The sequence below is a fragment of the Coloeus monedula genome (assembly GCF_965178545.1).
Source record: "Coloeus monedula genome assembly, chromosome: 1".
Taxonomy (NCBI): domain Eukaryota; kingdom Metazoa; phylum Chordata; class Aves; order Passeriformes; family Corvidae; genus Coloeus; species Coloeus monedula.
In genome coordinates, this window is record NC_138781.1 from 32,255,059 (window position 1) to 32,271,156 (window position 16,098).

A 16,098-nucleotide genomic window follows, 5' to 3' on the forward strand; every position below is an offset into this window, starting at 1 on the left:
TGTCCTCCCCCTCTAAACCCAGCACACCTTCCTACCTGGAACCTCTCCACCTCTTGCAGAGGGAGCTGTGGTGTTTGTGTGCTTGCATAGCACTTTCCATGCAACTTAACATGGTGATTACTACAGCAGCTCTAGACAAATAATGTAAAAACTTAAATCAGCCATTTTTTCTAGTACAATTAAATCACTGTGAAGGGCCTCTCTAAGAGCAGAGGTACAACCAGAAATTAAAATAATTCAGGAAAAAATTATATAGTCAATTATATAGTCCTTTTATTAGGCAAATTTTTTTTCTTTTGATGGGGGAGCTGCTGATCTCTAGGAAAGCTTTCAGTTAATGAACTGATTGCCCTCTGCAGCCAGGTTCCAGACAGCAGGTTAGGACCATGCCTGTCGCCTGCTCTCCCCGCTCATGAATCCCAGGGTGGATGAGCCAGGCTCCCACACCATTCACACCAGCTTGGAAGCTACCCAGGGCAGCTGGCCCAAAAGCCATGTTCCACTCCTTTCAAGCCAAAATAAACTCTTTGTCCAATTTTTGGTGGCTTATTTCCTGGAATTATACGGAGTCTTGGAGAGGATTAAAGGCACAATATCTTTGACAGATACAGTGGCTTACAGCTCCAGAAGTACTTTCTCTGAAACATGCTTCGCTTCACCAGGCACAGCACACCATAGCTTGATCGCTAACAGTAACTGCTACACTGTGAATTTAACCACCAGCAATAAAATAAAGAAGCATAACTAACCACCCTAATTTACTCTGCACCTACTGCACTAAAGGCATTAACTTAAATTAGACCTTACAGTTATGCTTGATCATACACCTATTTTTTACTGTCATCCAAGATGGGGCATAAAGAAATGCAAATTTCAACAAGCATGCACTAGTTAAACTGACAAGAGAGTTATCTTTTGTTCAGATCTGAACAGATATTTTAAGTGTTTACATTAATGTATTAGAAAAGGCTGGACAGCACTGCAAAGGTCTATAAGGAGCTTTGTTTTTTTAAGGCTGTGATTTTTAACTGAAATATTTCTACCTGCTCATCGAGGGTTGCAATTACACCAGCAAAAAGGAGACTCCAAGAGATATTCTTCTTTTGGATTTTCATCTCTTGCAGCTCATTCCTAATCCAACCCCCATCCCATTTTCTACTCTAACAACCATCCACCAAAAAGAAATAAGAGGCTAATTTGGGCTAAAAACAACTCTTTGGGGGTAAAGATTTTTATTTATTGCTAGTAGCAGTAGTAATATTTGCTGATAAAACTGTTTAGAAGCAGAGAGATTTCTTATACCTCCGTAAGCAGGAAGTAAATGTACATGGCACCACACTCAGCCCATTTAACAGCAAAACAAAAGGTTTCCTTGAGCACTTCTTTAAAATAGCCTGTTTTCCTCTGCACTGAGCCAGAGAAGAAGCATTTCCATGTTCAGCCATTACAAGTCAGGTGGGACTGGGGTGACACCAGGTAAGGGCAAGCAGCCGAGGGGTGTTGACATCATAAATGACTACAGCACTCTCAGAAGCAAAGCTACCTCACAGAAGCAATTCAGGCCTGAATTCACACTCACATTTGTGTTCGCTTTCTACAGATTTACCTTTATAGATGAGTGTGGATATAACCTATGGCTACTTCTATTTCTAGAAAAAATGGCATCAAACTATGCCTAGAATATTTTTTTTAATACTTACATTTTCACAAGAAAATGTTTGCAGGTACACCAGCCACATCTTCTTGGTGCCCCCAGTTTAAGATACCATGCTGTGTGTTGTGCATGTGTGTAGCGAATTTTGTGCTGCACGTGTAAGCAACAGACAGACTGATAGAGATATTATGATGCAGCACTATTAACAAGTCAGAAAATATCTCAAGAAGTACAAAATCTGTGACTTTAAGTTCTAGAAAAATCACTGAAAATCACAGGAGATGCTCAGTGAAAATGCACTCAAAGACCTCGATGGCTTTGGGAACACGCTAATAATTTTAGGCCCCCTAAAATTTAAGGCCTCTGTTTTACTTTAGAAATGCATTCAACTTGGTGCAGAAGACACTGCACAAAGACACCAGAGAATTAACTTTGTAAAGAGTCAAGTCTGGCCAAGCAGGCTTTGTTGGTTCCTGTGCAGTGCCTGGAAACACAGCTTCCTTGCTTCCACTCCAGCTCAGCGATGCAGATTCTTCTGAAGCGCCTGTGCTACCAAACCCTGATGGAGCTCAGATGGCCACACATTTCAGTGCCTTTGCACTGTAACACCAGCACTGGCTGTGAATGCTCTTACTGTCAGAGACTTTCAGTTATCCAGTTGCCTTTCCCCTTTTCCTGCCCTGATCAAAACTTGCCTCTACAGCCACACAGGAAAGAAAGCCTTTGTGCATGAAGTTGTCCTTCTGTTTTAGCAGTAAGAAAAACACCTGGGTGGGCTGGTAAAAGACAGAAAATATGATGGCATGAGATACTGGACAATAAAAAATAAAAAAGAGGAAATTACAAACTTATTTGTCTTAAGTATAAGTCAAATAAAGACATCAGCTTTTTTTTATAAAGTGCAAGCCTAGAGAAAATAGTGATTTTGGCCAGAAAAAGATCCAAGTTCAGATTCAAATGTAACACTTTGATTTTATTAGCTAGGTTATTAGATGCAATGAGCTAGAAGGAGAGAAACTTAACTGCAATTGCATTGTGCTGTATACACAGATTCTCCATTACTATCTTTTCTTCCCCATGTTAAAAAGCAGTGACAATTCAGATACTTCAAGAAATGACAAAAGGGAACAGCGCAACAAAAACCCCTCTGAAGTTCAGCCTGACTCACCTGACTTCCTTGCTTTCAAGGCAATGACAGCAGCCAGTTCTCTCTGTACCTAAAATATCAGAAAAAGAAAAGGACGGTTATAGTTCCCAGCACAGTCAAATAAAACAAAATGCAACACTGGTAAGATATGAGCTATCAATGCTTTGCAGCAATCAACTGCATGTGAAATTATGCCTGGTTTTGAAACTGCAGTCAGTTTTCCTAGCAAATCTATCTCCTTTTCAGCTGGGAATTCTGTGACTTTAATTTCATGTAAATACCACACATTCCTTAGGGAATGGGCAATTCAGTAGCCCGACTCGTAATTTATTTGCACAGCGTATCTGTTTCACAAGTACACACTTGAATCTTCTCCCTTCCCTTGTTACATATTTGTTTTGCCTCTGTTGAGCACACTATAATGCTGGATTTATTGTGTGACTCCAGAATAAGAAAGTTCTTCATGCTGAGGTTTTGAAGGTTCATGTATATAACTGACCTTCACTTTTTGGATCTTCCAGGACGAAACAGCCTCTCCTAGTAGCATTGCTGAGAATTTCATGACCAAAATTTCACTTGAGATGAAAATGCAGAAGTCAGAGCTATTTTCAGTTTTACAGGCTCTCTCACTAGCCTGTGGTAACACAGCCCTGCCATGCTAACCAACTCCCTTCCTCATCCTCTTGTCTTCGTTCTTCATATTTTCTATATAGACCAGCTACTGTCTCTAGCCAGCTCAACTCTACATCCACTTCTCTCCATAGATCTATTCCTTTTTATACAATTTCTTTTTCTATCATTTTTCTATTCATTATTCTTATGCTTCCTACTTCTTCACTGCCATCGTCTGTCCCACTACAGCTGCTTGCACTTGGCCTACAGCACCCCAGATGCTCTTCTGCATACACCTCAGTTCTTCCCTTCTTCTGCCTCATCCGTGCTCTCAGATTCCTCTAAAGATCTCTCAGCTCCTTCCAATTTCCATAATTTTCCCAAGACAGCCTGTCTTTAATATTAAAAAAACTAAATATGGCACATTCCAACTTTTTCTAGGGACTGTCTCACTTCTCTCTACAAAGTCTCCAGCAGTACATACTAGCCATCTTGTCTAACAGACCTAGGCAAGGCTCAAGGCTATTCTGCAGTGGCAGGTTTGACATGCAGTTTCTGAAAGATGTGAAATTTCAAACATCCTTCTCAAGATATGTGGTTTGGTCATAAGCCACAAAGCCCACAAAGGATTCCCAAAGTAATACAACTACTAACAGCTGTCAATATCCCATTCTCATGGCTCTGAAGAGAAGTTTGAAAATGTGAAAGAAGAATAGTTAACATTATGTCTGAGCAGACAGACAAAATCACTCAGGGCATCTTGGTACAATGGTAACTCCAGCACCCACTGATCAGATACTCAGGATCCACCCAGCAGAAGGCAGTCATACCAGAGGCCACATCCTTCCTCTGCTTGCATCCTTCTTTCCTTTGTGGCAAAGGACCAAGAAGATTTTTTTGCTGTCCTTGCAAGGTACAAGGATCTTTTCTATTCCTTGATGCTGCCCTACTGAGAGGGACAGAGTTTTCAGCCACTCCAAGCAGGAAAATATGAAGGCAGTGCCACGGTTTTCTTAAATGTCATCCTGTTTCCAGCACAATTGTGCAAGCTGGCAGTATTACCTTCCCTTCCTTCCTTCCTGTACACTCATTCCCATGTCTGGAGAAACGTTAATCATGGATAATGTAAGCATAAACTTCAAGTAAAACGGGAAAGAACAGTTATTCCGTAGAAAAACAACGTGTGCTTCCTCGCCGCAATTGCTATACACGAGTATTATAATAACACACACAAGCTATCTAGTTAAGAGTGGGATTTTTAATAAAAGCCCAAGTTGCTTCTGAATAACAGCACCATGACTTTTCATGGCTACACTTCTCAGACCCTCTCCCTTCATTAAACTCAGCAGGAGGAACCCTTGTCGATGCCTCTGTTCTGGTCTAGTCTCAGGTTACTGACAGTAAGAAGCATTGCAGTGATGTCGCATCTTTATCTTTTAGCATTTAATAAATACATTATCCTAAGATTAGCCTCAAGAGACACTACAACCTGAAACAATTGCAAATGTACCACTTAACCCAATCAAACATTCAAGAAATGCAAATCTTTCCATGGCTGGAAAGAAAAACCCATCTTGTCAGAAGAAAAGGCAGCATTGTGGCATCCTGCAGTTTATTTGTGGTATTACTTTCACTTATAAGGTGGCACCTTTTAAGTTTGAAAGATAGTGCTAAAATCACAGGTAATAAAAAGGCTGGGTTTCTATATTTTGTCTACGTCAAGCTAAATACCTCATAGTTTGCTGTGGGCCAGGAATGCAGTGGGCCTTTTACATAACTTGAGCAAAACACTTCAGATAAAGCAGGAGGAAAATATGTTTCTCTAGTGTTAATAGTAACCAAAAGTTCCTTCATCAAAGGGTTCCATCATGATAATCTGAGCTGCCTCTCACAGGATTCACTTCAATCACAAAAAATTTGTACTGCTGAGCATCCTTCTGGACTTGATTGGTGTCCCTAGATTTCATAATCTATATGCTTTTGTCTATTTTAGCATAAATGCACTTGACATCTCTGCTGGACATGCATTTCCTCTGCATCATTACACCAATGGAAATCCATGTATAACATTCATTCCTCATTGCACACATGCTACCCATTACTATACTTCTTCCTAACAGGATTTCAGTTACTGCCTGTTTGACAAAATCGATAGTTGCACATCACATCGAAGATAATAATGCAGACACAAAATAAAATATCTAAACAAAAACTATGTATGCCTACCATATTGAGGTATTAAATTTAAAAAAATATTTTATATATACCGCTTGTTGTTGATCTAACACTATCCAAACAGTATCCCATTTGAGTAGCACTGCAGATGTCAAAACTGATTCAGTTTAAAGGCCAGTTCACCACACAATATTTACACAAATATCATGAAAGTCTGAAAGAGGACATTTTGAGTAGGTGGTTGGTATGTTACCACATCTCAATCAGTTTTCTTTTTGCAATATAAAACAGTGTGCATAGAGAGTGATACCCAGGTATACTTCTGCTTGATTAAATACAAATGGCACATTTATATGGTGAATCTTGTCTTCAAAGAATAGAGAATTTAAAAGAGTAAATGACAGCTACTGCTCTTATCACAAAACTTATCATTTTATTATAGTGCATATAGTTCTGCATCTAGCAAACAGTGCATACCACCTCTACTTTTTTCCTTTCTCTTTTTTCTGCCCATAGTAGTTTTCTGTAAGACAATGTTCTAGATGCCATTGTGCCAAATAGGACTTCAAATCTAGAGAGAAAGTGCCAATCCTTACAGAATCTCAAAATGAAATCCTGCAACACAAGGCTCTAAACAGCAAGGTTTTGAAAAACAGTACGAGTCTAGTTCACATTTTGTATCTCAAGTTATGATAGTTTGATGGGCTCTAAATAAAAGTAATATTGGCTGATGCCTTATAGCACCAGAAAACTATTTTCCAAATACACTTCATTAACATCCTGATATTCTCTTTTCTTCCACCACAAAGTAAAGCAAAAGCTTTGCAGTGGAAACACTCATAGCTATCCCATCCTGTTCTGCTTTTACCAGAAAAAACACTGAATACGAAACTGCTCTTTGGGACACGACATGGGATGCATGACAGCTCTGGAATGCTTTTTTAAACCCATGAGTAATCATTACATTTTTAAAAAAAAATCATGACCAAAAAGATTATCTGATGCAAACGTATTTCCAATGGCATTTTGCACTGTTTGCAAATTTTCCACTGCTTTCCTTTACAATTTAAGTTTAATGGTGCCTCATTTTAATAGAGCATACAATATAAGCACACAATTTGATAGGTTGAAAGAGGGATTTATATTTTAGGCACATGTTTTCCTCCAATGTTGCTTGGGCTGGATCCTCACAATCAGTTTAGGTTTGAAAATTTGGAACAGAATCCTCTGAAAAAAAAAGCTGACACAGAAACTTTCTTCTGACCTGAAAAAAATGTTTTATTCCATGAAAAGCCAAAAGAAAAACAGAAGAGACAGTGGTGAAATTTGAATCTCCAGTTACAAAGTCAACTGTAATCTTCAACTGCTTTAGTGCTGGGCTGGGAATAGGGATTTTGTGGGTTTTTTCACACTTCTGAAGTACTGGTGTGAACAGGATTCTCAATTATGAATCCTTCGAAGAAGACTGGTTTAATTTTGTACAAAATCCATAAACATTCAGTGAGCCAAAAAGCCAGCGTGAACACATTTTCAGTAATGGCTAATGACTCCACTTTCAGTTTCCAGCTCCTGCTTACAGAAACCTTTTTTTCTTTATTTTTCATAAAAATTCTGAAGCTGAAAGCAAAGGAAAAAAAAAAAAAAAAGAGAACCTAGATGCTGGACTCTGTTGAATGGTGTGAGCTGATGTTTCAGATTCTTCTGGGACATAAAAGTCTTTCCATAAGGTTGCAGTGAGTACTTTAGGTCCCAATCTACTGTATGGAGGAAAAGCAGTATTCTGGAGGAATAAACAGGAGAAGTTCATATACATATGTTAAAATTTGGAGGATTCTACTCTGGTTTTGCGCCTTTTCCCCAGCGATAGACTAGAAAATCATTATAGAGGCACCACAATGTTGTGTGGAAATTCAGAAAATGCAGGAGAAAAGATCAAATTCTTGACATCACCATGGCAATAGATGGGTCTCTGGCCATCTGGAGATGGAACTGCCTAATTTTTCTTTAGCTAGTTAGCTACAGTAATAAAACGGTTCATTTAAGAAACCCTGTCCATGTGCCCTGCTGCTGGAATGACTCAGGATGTAGTCCACAGGTTTGACCTTGCAGATGTGAAACACTCTGAACTCACTGTCAATTAGGTGTTCAAGGATATGCATGTTACTCAAGTGCATCCAGCAACCGTAGATCCAGTTCTTAAACTCAAAAGGTCACTTAGTTTTGTTGATGTCCCTTTTTTTTAACTGACAAAACCCCCCATTATTCTATTTTTTATAAGCAAAGCTTTTGAGGGATACTGGCAAGGTTTTATAGAGTTGGTAGTTTTGCAAGTTTTTGGAAAAAATATAACTTTGCAGAAAGTATTTCACAGTTTTCTATTTTTGCTCTGTATGGAACTGAAAATGGAGGATATTGAGGTTCTGACTTCACCTTTCATTTTCAGTTAAGAAAAAATGTAGGGAGAACAAGGAATTTGAATACTGAGACAATAAAAAAATAAAGACATTTCAAACACAGCATTTGCTTATGTCATACATTTTTAATTACTTTTGCATAAGGTTGAATATACAGAATCACTGGCTTTCCAAACACATTACAAAATATAGCAAAAATTCTCCTTCCCTTCTGTTTTCCAGCAATTTCAAGATAGCACTGTACTTATTTTTCTCAAAATAACCCTTAGCCTCATGCCTTTTTCATAAGGACTTTACCTTGCCTGCTTCAATTTCATCTCTGTACTTTCTTACATGCCAAAACCAGAACCAACACTAATTCCATGTTTTGATGACACCATGACTTGGGTGCTGGTGTTCACAGAGTTGTACAATCACAGAATGGTAGAGGTAGGAAAGCACCTCTGGACTTCACCTGATAGAAACCTCTGCCGAAAAGCATGGCCAGCTAGAGCCTGTCCATCAGGTATTTGTACATAGTGATAAAGTCCTCCCACAACCTTCTGTTCTACAAGATCCACTCCCACTTCCCTCAGACTATCCTTGAAAATCAGATACTCTGTTTCCCTAACCATCTTCACGGTCATTCACATACACTCCAGTACATCCATATCTCTTGTACTGGGAATTCAGAACTGGACCCAACACTCCACATCTGGCATACCGGTGCTGAGAGGGGAATGATCACCTCCCTTAGCCTAAGGACAACACTCTTATCAATGCAGCTCAGGAAGGACTTGCTTTCTTTGCCACAAGGACATGTTTCTGGTTCAAGCTGCCGTCCACCAGGACCCCCAGGGCCTTTCCTGCAAAGCTGCTTTTCAGTCAACCCTCAGTCTGTATAGAATCATGAGATTATTTCTGCCAGATGCAGGATATGGCATTGACCTTTTCTGATTTTCCTGAGATTCCTGTTGGCCCATCTCTCCAGACTGTCAAGGTCCCTCTAAGTGGCCGCACAACCATAGAATCATAGAACTATTTCAGTTGGAAAAGATCTGTAAGATCAAGTCCAACTGTTAACCCAGCACTGCCCAGTCCACCACTAAACCATGTCCCCAAGTGCCACATCCACACATCTTTGAAATACCTGCAGTTTGGTGAGCAGACATTCCTCCCAGTGTTGCATTGCTTGCTAATTTGCTAAGGGTGCACTCTGTGCCATCATACAGATTACATTAAATTGAGTCAGTCTAGCTTAACTTTCTGAAGTCCTGTCTGTCTGCTTCTTAGAACACTGATCTTACATAAACAGATGCACCAGATAAACAAGATGCACCAAAGTCTAGCAGAAACAGGATAATCTCTTGTTTATTATGGTGAAGTTAACTGAGGCTAAACATAGTTGGGAAGCCCAGGTTTCCCAGGTGTCTCTCCTCAGAAATTTATGATAATCTACACAAGGGCTGCTGAAGCCTTTTCTCTCCCTTTGTCTCCCATCGATGTATACTTGACCAAGAGGGTCTGAGTGTAAAGTACATGGCACAAAAGTAACCTTGGTCTTCCAAATTGGTGTCTTCTGGGCCATGAATAGCATCTATTACAAGAGCAGGCTGCAGCAGTCCTTGCTTGGTTTGATTTTAATAGCTTTGGAATTGTACACTAAGGTCTCACTAAAGCTATCCCCTTCCACAGACTAAAAAAACAGTCTTCATAGACAAACATCTGTTCACTTAGACTAAGTCTTTCATTTGAAAGGATTCAAAACATGACAATATTTCAAACATGATCAGTTCAAACTTTGATGCAATGACCTTACCGCAGAAGTGAGACGAGCAAGAATTTCAGCATTGGTTTCTGCTGTATCTTCTATTTTTTGATCAGGCCTTAAAAAATAAAAATAAGATTTTATTATTTCTTTCATTCTGTTTCAACATCTTTTGATTCATGAAAAGTAAGGAACTGTGTAGCCACAGGCACTAATGTAAAAGGGCCTTTGAGATTCCACATCAAAATGAGGACTGCAACATGACAATAATTAATCGTGTCAGTAACGACAGAGTACACCCTTTGTCCCTTGCTGTCAAGAACTCTTTTGATCCGACCAACATGAAGCAGTGAGAGAATTCTTCAGCTATAAAAATATGATGAAGGACTGAGGAATGCAGGACCCTTTAGATCAGAGTTGCTTATTTGACTGTGTATTTTGCATTGCTAAAAACATACTCTATGAACAGAGCAAAGAGTTTTCTATCTGCCCATGACCCTGCTTTGCTCATGTGTGGAGCAGCACCTATGGAATACAACTTCATGTAGATGAAAACAGACAACATCAAAATAATTTTGAGACATGCGAAGTTCAATATTCAGAAAAAATAAACCAAAGTGAAAATAATGTATTTAAGAAGCCATAATAACCAAACTAAAGTAACAGCTGAGAACACTATTTGGTTGTCTTGACAGTAACTCACAGGAAAGAGAGACTTAATGTGTCATTTCAAAAGTGAGGCAGTGAAGATAGAACCCTCCTAGAAGCTGTCCCAGAAGTCTGGCCCACATGGAAATAGCCACACAAAAAGGACAGTACAGGATAAGACTGTGTTTTTCTTTTAAACAGTCTAATTCCCATCCTTAAAACATCTGTAAGCCTTTCAGAAGCTTTATTGATAATCAGACGCATTATACCAATATGATAGGGTTATAACTATGGGAAGAAGTAAAAGAAAATGCCCTTGAGATCTTTACTTTTCAGGGTATTCAGGAAGCACTGGCATGCCAGCAAGCTGAATAGATACACAAAACTGCAGCTGCTGTAATAAACATAAATCCCAGGTATCGGCAGAAGCTTCTGTCTTTAACTAAATTATTTAATTGCTTATATGCCTCAATGTCCTTTGGGAGAGAGCTGGCAACACATCTGGAATATGCAGCTGGTATATTGTGGTTCTTACATCCCATGTCAAAAAATTTAATTCCCTGATTAAAAAATTAAGGTCAGAAAGCACAGAATGACACATGCATTCATTTTGGGGTGAGCATATTCAGATCAAAATGGTAATTCAGATTAAAATCACAATTATTTCCACAACTGCCTTTCCTATTCAAAGAAAACATGATTTAACATTTTAAGTGTTATAAACAGCCCAAAAGAAATAAATGGATGCATTTTCATTTACAAAGACTGATTTATTCAGGTTGTCTCTTTATAATTTGGAATGAGATTAAAATAACTGAACTCTTTAGAGGTTTCTCTACACATCTGATCTCTTCTGATCTCTCAGAACCAGGCTAGGACCTGATTCTTCTACATTGGAGGCAGAAGATGGCAGCTCAGTAGACACAGCCACAGATGCAATCTATAAACCCAGAAGAGCACATAGCATAGCTATTTCCTTCTTGGGCCTTTATCACTTCATTTTCTATTTAAAAGTACTCCCAGTATTCATCTGCATATGAGCATCAAATACTTCTGAAACCATGAATATACTAAAAATTAGAGTCAGTTCTTCAGAATCAGAGAGGAAGGGTATATTATGCTACCCAGGCCAATGGACAAAAGCAACACTTATCACCCTAATTTTTTTCAAGAGTGGACAGCTAGGACCTAGTAAGGCTGATACCAAACAGGAGCTATAAAGCCCAGGCAAATTAGTGCTTATCCAGTTCAGCAACCTGTGGGCTTAATCTGCTAAGCAGAGCGAGATTCAGGGATGCTTGTCCTAGATCTGCTAGCAGACAAGTAAGTTTCCTTACAATACCTGAGAGCTGTTTGTCTTCATCAAAAGCTTTCCAGGAACTCCATAAGGCAGTAACTAAATCAATATCCCATCCCGGCTATTTGCATTAAAACCAAATTGCTTTTAAAAATGATTACTTTTCTGATATCAGTAAAATGCAATTGTTTCAGGACAGAAGACCGAATATAGTGCAACACTTCTGAAAATAAAAAGCAATATAAGATTAAGGAAAAAATCTCTGGTAACATCTCTTCCAATAATTTTTAAAAGTACTATGGGATATATTTCAACAGCCTCAGGTACCCAGTGCATTCCTGAAATGTTCACTGAGTCTACCAGTGGTTTTAGGAATTGTTATAAACACTCCCACTTACAAAGATGGAAATAGAAGCACGCAAGGATTAAACACCTGATACAACACTATTGCAGTAAATGGAAAAGAATTCAGGAGGCATTGGGTGAGAACCTAAGTGATTGATCAAGCTTGTAAGAGAGTCCAAGGCACAGCTTTCAACCCAGATTTTCTGTCCCCAGGCTATTGCAAAATTCACTTGTTTTCTACTCAAGTAGGATGACTGTGATTAACACTGGGTGTTTAATGACTCCAAGAGGCCTTTTCATTGGTCCCATCTCATTTGACAACATTTACAGGATCTCAGTCCTGTGGAATATGCACAACAACATTAGCCTTCAGATTAGCATGAACTGAATTCCTGCTATGTCCTCACTTGTTTTCCATGGTGAATTCCCGCTAATGTTATGTTGAATGTAAGGAATTTCCACCAAGGTCAACAGGGAGCATTTATTCAGGAACCATAAGCATATCTCAGACTTCAGAACAGTACAATCATTGTAGAGCTTTCTATAGTTTTATTTGGGAACACCACTAAAACTGACCAGAAACAAATACAGATCCATCAAAAATCTGTACAGCAAGTCAAATCTGAGCTATGTTTATTTAACAGGGTTTCCAGAATAGCTGCTGAAGGAAGTCCCCAGAGCTGCTACTGCCTACTCATGTCTACAGACTTCTTCTGGGAGAGCAGAACCATGGTACTTCAGAGACCCACTGATGCACCCAGCAGCCCAGGCAAGCACAAGGCTGCAGAGGAGACAGAGGTCATCTAGCCTCCGGGACCACCAGGAGATGTCCAGTGTTGCTTTCTGGTGCACAAGCAGGCAGTTCTTTCTGATTTCATCAAAAGCAGGGAATCTAATTAATAAAGTAAGAATTTATCTATCCCTATGTACATTTAGAATTAATGCTGTCGATACAGATTGTAAGAAAACTTAAGACAGAAAAATGAGTACAAAAATACTAAATTATAAAAATCCTATGCTTCTAAAGGTAGGCAAAACAGCTCATATATTCGAAAAAGGACAAACCCTTCAGGGAAAGGTTTTTAGAACTGCCCTCTTTCCTCATGAAAAAGAGTATATGGCTTTATTTAACCAAGTCAGACAACTTTAACAAACATCTCATCACACCCATTCCCTTTCTGACTGTGTTTTAGCAGTTTATTATTTGCATCAAGCATGAAGAATTTTGAACCTGGAAAAGTCTCCTTCCGCTTTAATATCACATTCCCTCGAGGGTATACCATTACTTAAAATTCAATTCCTACAATGTATACTTTTTCGAAAAGCACCCTCACAATCTGACGGGTAAAAGCTCCAGAAAACAATTTTTCAGTGACAATATTCCCAAAAGGAATCCAGCTTCAACTCAAATTTGAATAATGTGAGCAGGAAGGAGCTGGAAATGTACATTAGTGAATAATTGTTCAATTCATGTGACAGGGATCATCTTCCACTGGAAATGACAGTTGCACTGAAATGATAAAACTGCAAAGCAGACTATAAACTTGAACCTAAAAAGCCTTCAATCCATTTTCTTACCCAACATCCTTCACATAACACATCAATATGACCTTTTGATTCAAATCCTTAGAACAAGTAGACATGAACCATGAAAAGTGGTCTGATTTACAGCGTTGAGAAAAATCCCAATTCCCATTAAAATCAAGAACAAAATGCCCTGATATTTAAGGGACAGACAAACTGTTTAGCACCAGAGTTGGCTGGAAGACAAGAATTTCTATTTGCAAAAATAGTCAAAGGTTTTCTCCCATATGAGTCAGCTGCTTAGAAGATCATATTCAGTCCTGCTGCTCTAGCCAGCTTGGGGTTCTTGTCACTTGTCTACACTCACTCAAGCTGATCAAATAAATGCATTTTAAAGGGAGGCACCACTCCAGAACTGTCAATATTTGATTGGTGAGGGCAGTCAGCAATAGGGGAGGGAATCAAGTTTCTGCCCTGACCCAGGTAGAGAAATTACTGAGGTTTTTTTCCAACCAGCTCAACATGTCTGAATTTAAGAATCTGGGCTTGAGGCAGCTTACAGGGTCTTTGGCTTTTGTACTCATTTAAAATATTTCTACTGGACATCCATTTTAGAGAATGAGCATTTTTAAAAGCTAACATGTAGAAAAGGAAAGTACTCATAGAGGAAAGTTTTGTCTTTGGCATCAAAAAGAATAAATTCTAGTACTGCCAGAGTAATAGATCTCCAAAGTATTGAGGATCATCATGTTAGGGACAGTGAAAGAATTTAACTCAACTTGTCTATTCAGCCCAGCTCCTGCAGATTTACTAAAGAATAAATGGTCATGAGCCTCCAGAGCTCTCACTAACACCTTTCTCCTCTATTTTGGTCTCTTGCTGTGGAACAAATAACTATGGTTTCCTTCTAGCCACTCTAAAAAGGCAACCTTAGAGTGCAGCCATACAAGCACAGAGAGTAGGATAACATCCAATAGTCAGGTGAAAGAGGAGGCATATAGGAAGCAAAACTCTTAAAAGGTATATTCTGAAAAAGGAATAATAATGTGAGACTACAGAGCTCTGGCAAACAAACAGTCGAAAACTAAAATCAAATGACTGAAGGTATCACATTTCCATCCATCTTGTCAATCCATCTGAAAGCTGATCCTGACACGTCACAAGGGCATCTGATCTGCTAGTCAATCAGCATCAGAGCATCCCTGCCGCCAAATTCATACCAAACCTCCAAATGTAAGAGGAGACCAAAAAAAAATCACATGCCCAGGTAACATAGCAAGCTAGGAGCAGCAAGCTAGTGCCTAAAAACTGTAATATGCCCAAAACCCCAAGTCAAGTGCCTCAGTTTTTCTACCCATACTGACCTTAGATTAAAAGCACATCTCTACTAGATTTGTCAACCCCCAAAAGAAAGCTGTCTCATTTGCAAGGTGATTTGGGGGTAAACAGTGTCATTATAAGGCCAGACACTTATAAAATAGTCAGTAAAAGTTGCATGCACACTTACAGATTGCACATGTCAACCCTGGGAGGAGACAGCGGCAGTAGCTGAAGCAGGAGCTTTACTCCATTCTTCCATGCTTCCTCTTTCTCAAATTCACAGAACAGGTAGGTACATTCATCCGCTGAGAACTGGTAGAAAGCATGAGAGTCTTGAAAATAGAGTTGTCTGTCCACTGTTAGAAAAAATAATATTAGATCTCCTTTAAATCTTCACTATGTAAAGATTCCATACTCCTACTTCTGTATTGCACTTGATCTTAATGCTGAGTTGTACCATCACACAGGGAAAAAGGATTGAAAATTTAACACAGAAACAATCCTGCCCTCTCAGTTTAATTCAGTGCATCCAAACAGGAAAACCCCAGAACCCCAGTTTAAAAATATCCAGGATCCTGAAATTCAAGCATTAAGACTGATGAATATTTAATTGGTTTTGGAATCAGTTCAGGATTAGGGTATAAAAACCTTCCTCTTTTTTGTTAGATTTCTGAGTCTCAGTTTCCATTGATTTCTAAACTGTTCTCACTAATGGTGAGGCACTAATAAACAAAGCTAAGTAATGGGGATGCAGCCCATCATTATTCAAGCTTCTCCTCAGATTCAGGGCTACTAGATTTGTAGACTAGACCTGGATAAGAAGATGCATCAGTTGTCTTCCTTGAAAAGAATGGGATTTAATGGGGAAAAAAGGACAGACTCCAAAGCCAAAAGCACAAGATCCTGCTACAAATAATTTAGTCCTTGCTGAGGCTGCATGACCAGACATACTGTCAGTTTAGCTGAAGAAAACCTTAAGGTACACTGCCAGTGTAAATATGCAGAGATCTTCCATAACTCCTCATCTTTTCACAGGATAGAGACTTAGTGTCTAGCACAAACCCCAGGGTAGGGTATGATCTGAGTTGAGCTACCTAAGTAGTCCCAGCCTCAAGGTAAAATCCATCAGATATCCAGAGGCTGGTTACCAGTGTAATTATCACCAACCACATTAGCTGGACCAAATCCCTCAGTTTGGTGGAGGAGGTAGGGACA

General features: G+C 39.1%; 1 protein-coding gene across 1 annotated transcript in view; it reads right to left on the reverse strand.

Moving 5' to 3' along the window:
- The window catches only part of RAPGEF5 (Rap guanine nucleotide exchange factor 5), a 159,456-nt gene that overhangs the window by 111,622 nt on the left and 31,736 nt on the right, over positions 1–16,098 (reverse strand). The window contains exons 5-7 of the mRNA XM_082291232.1: positions 15,071–15,239; positions 9,801–9,867; positions 2,823–2,871 (exon numbers count right to left, since the gene is read on the reverse strand). Coding sequence (XP_082147358.1) covers positions 2,823–2,871; positions 9,801–9,867; positions 15,071–15,239 — 285 coding nt within the window. The remainder of the gene's footprint in view (positions 1–2,822; positions 2,872–9,800; positions 9,868–15,070; positions 15,240–16,098) is intronic.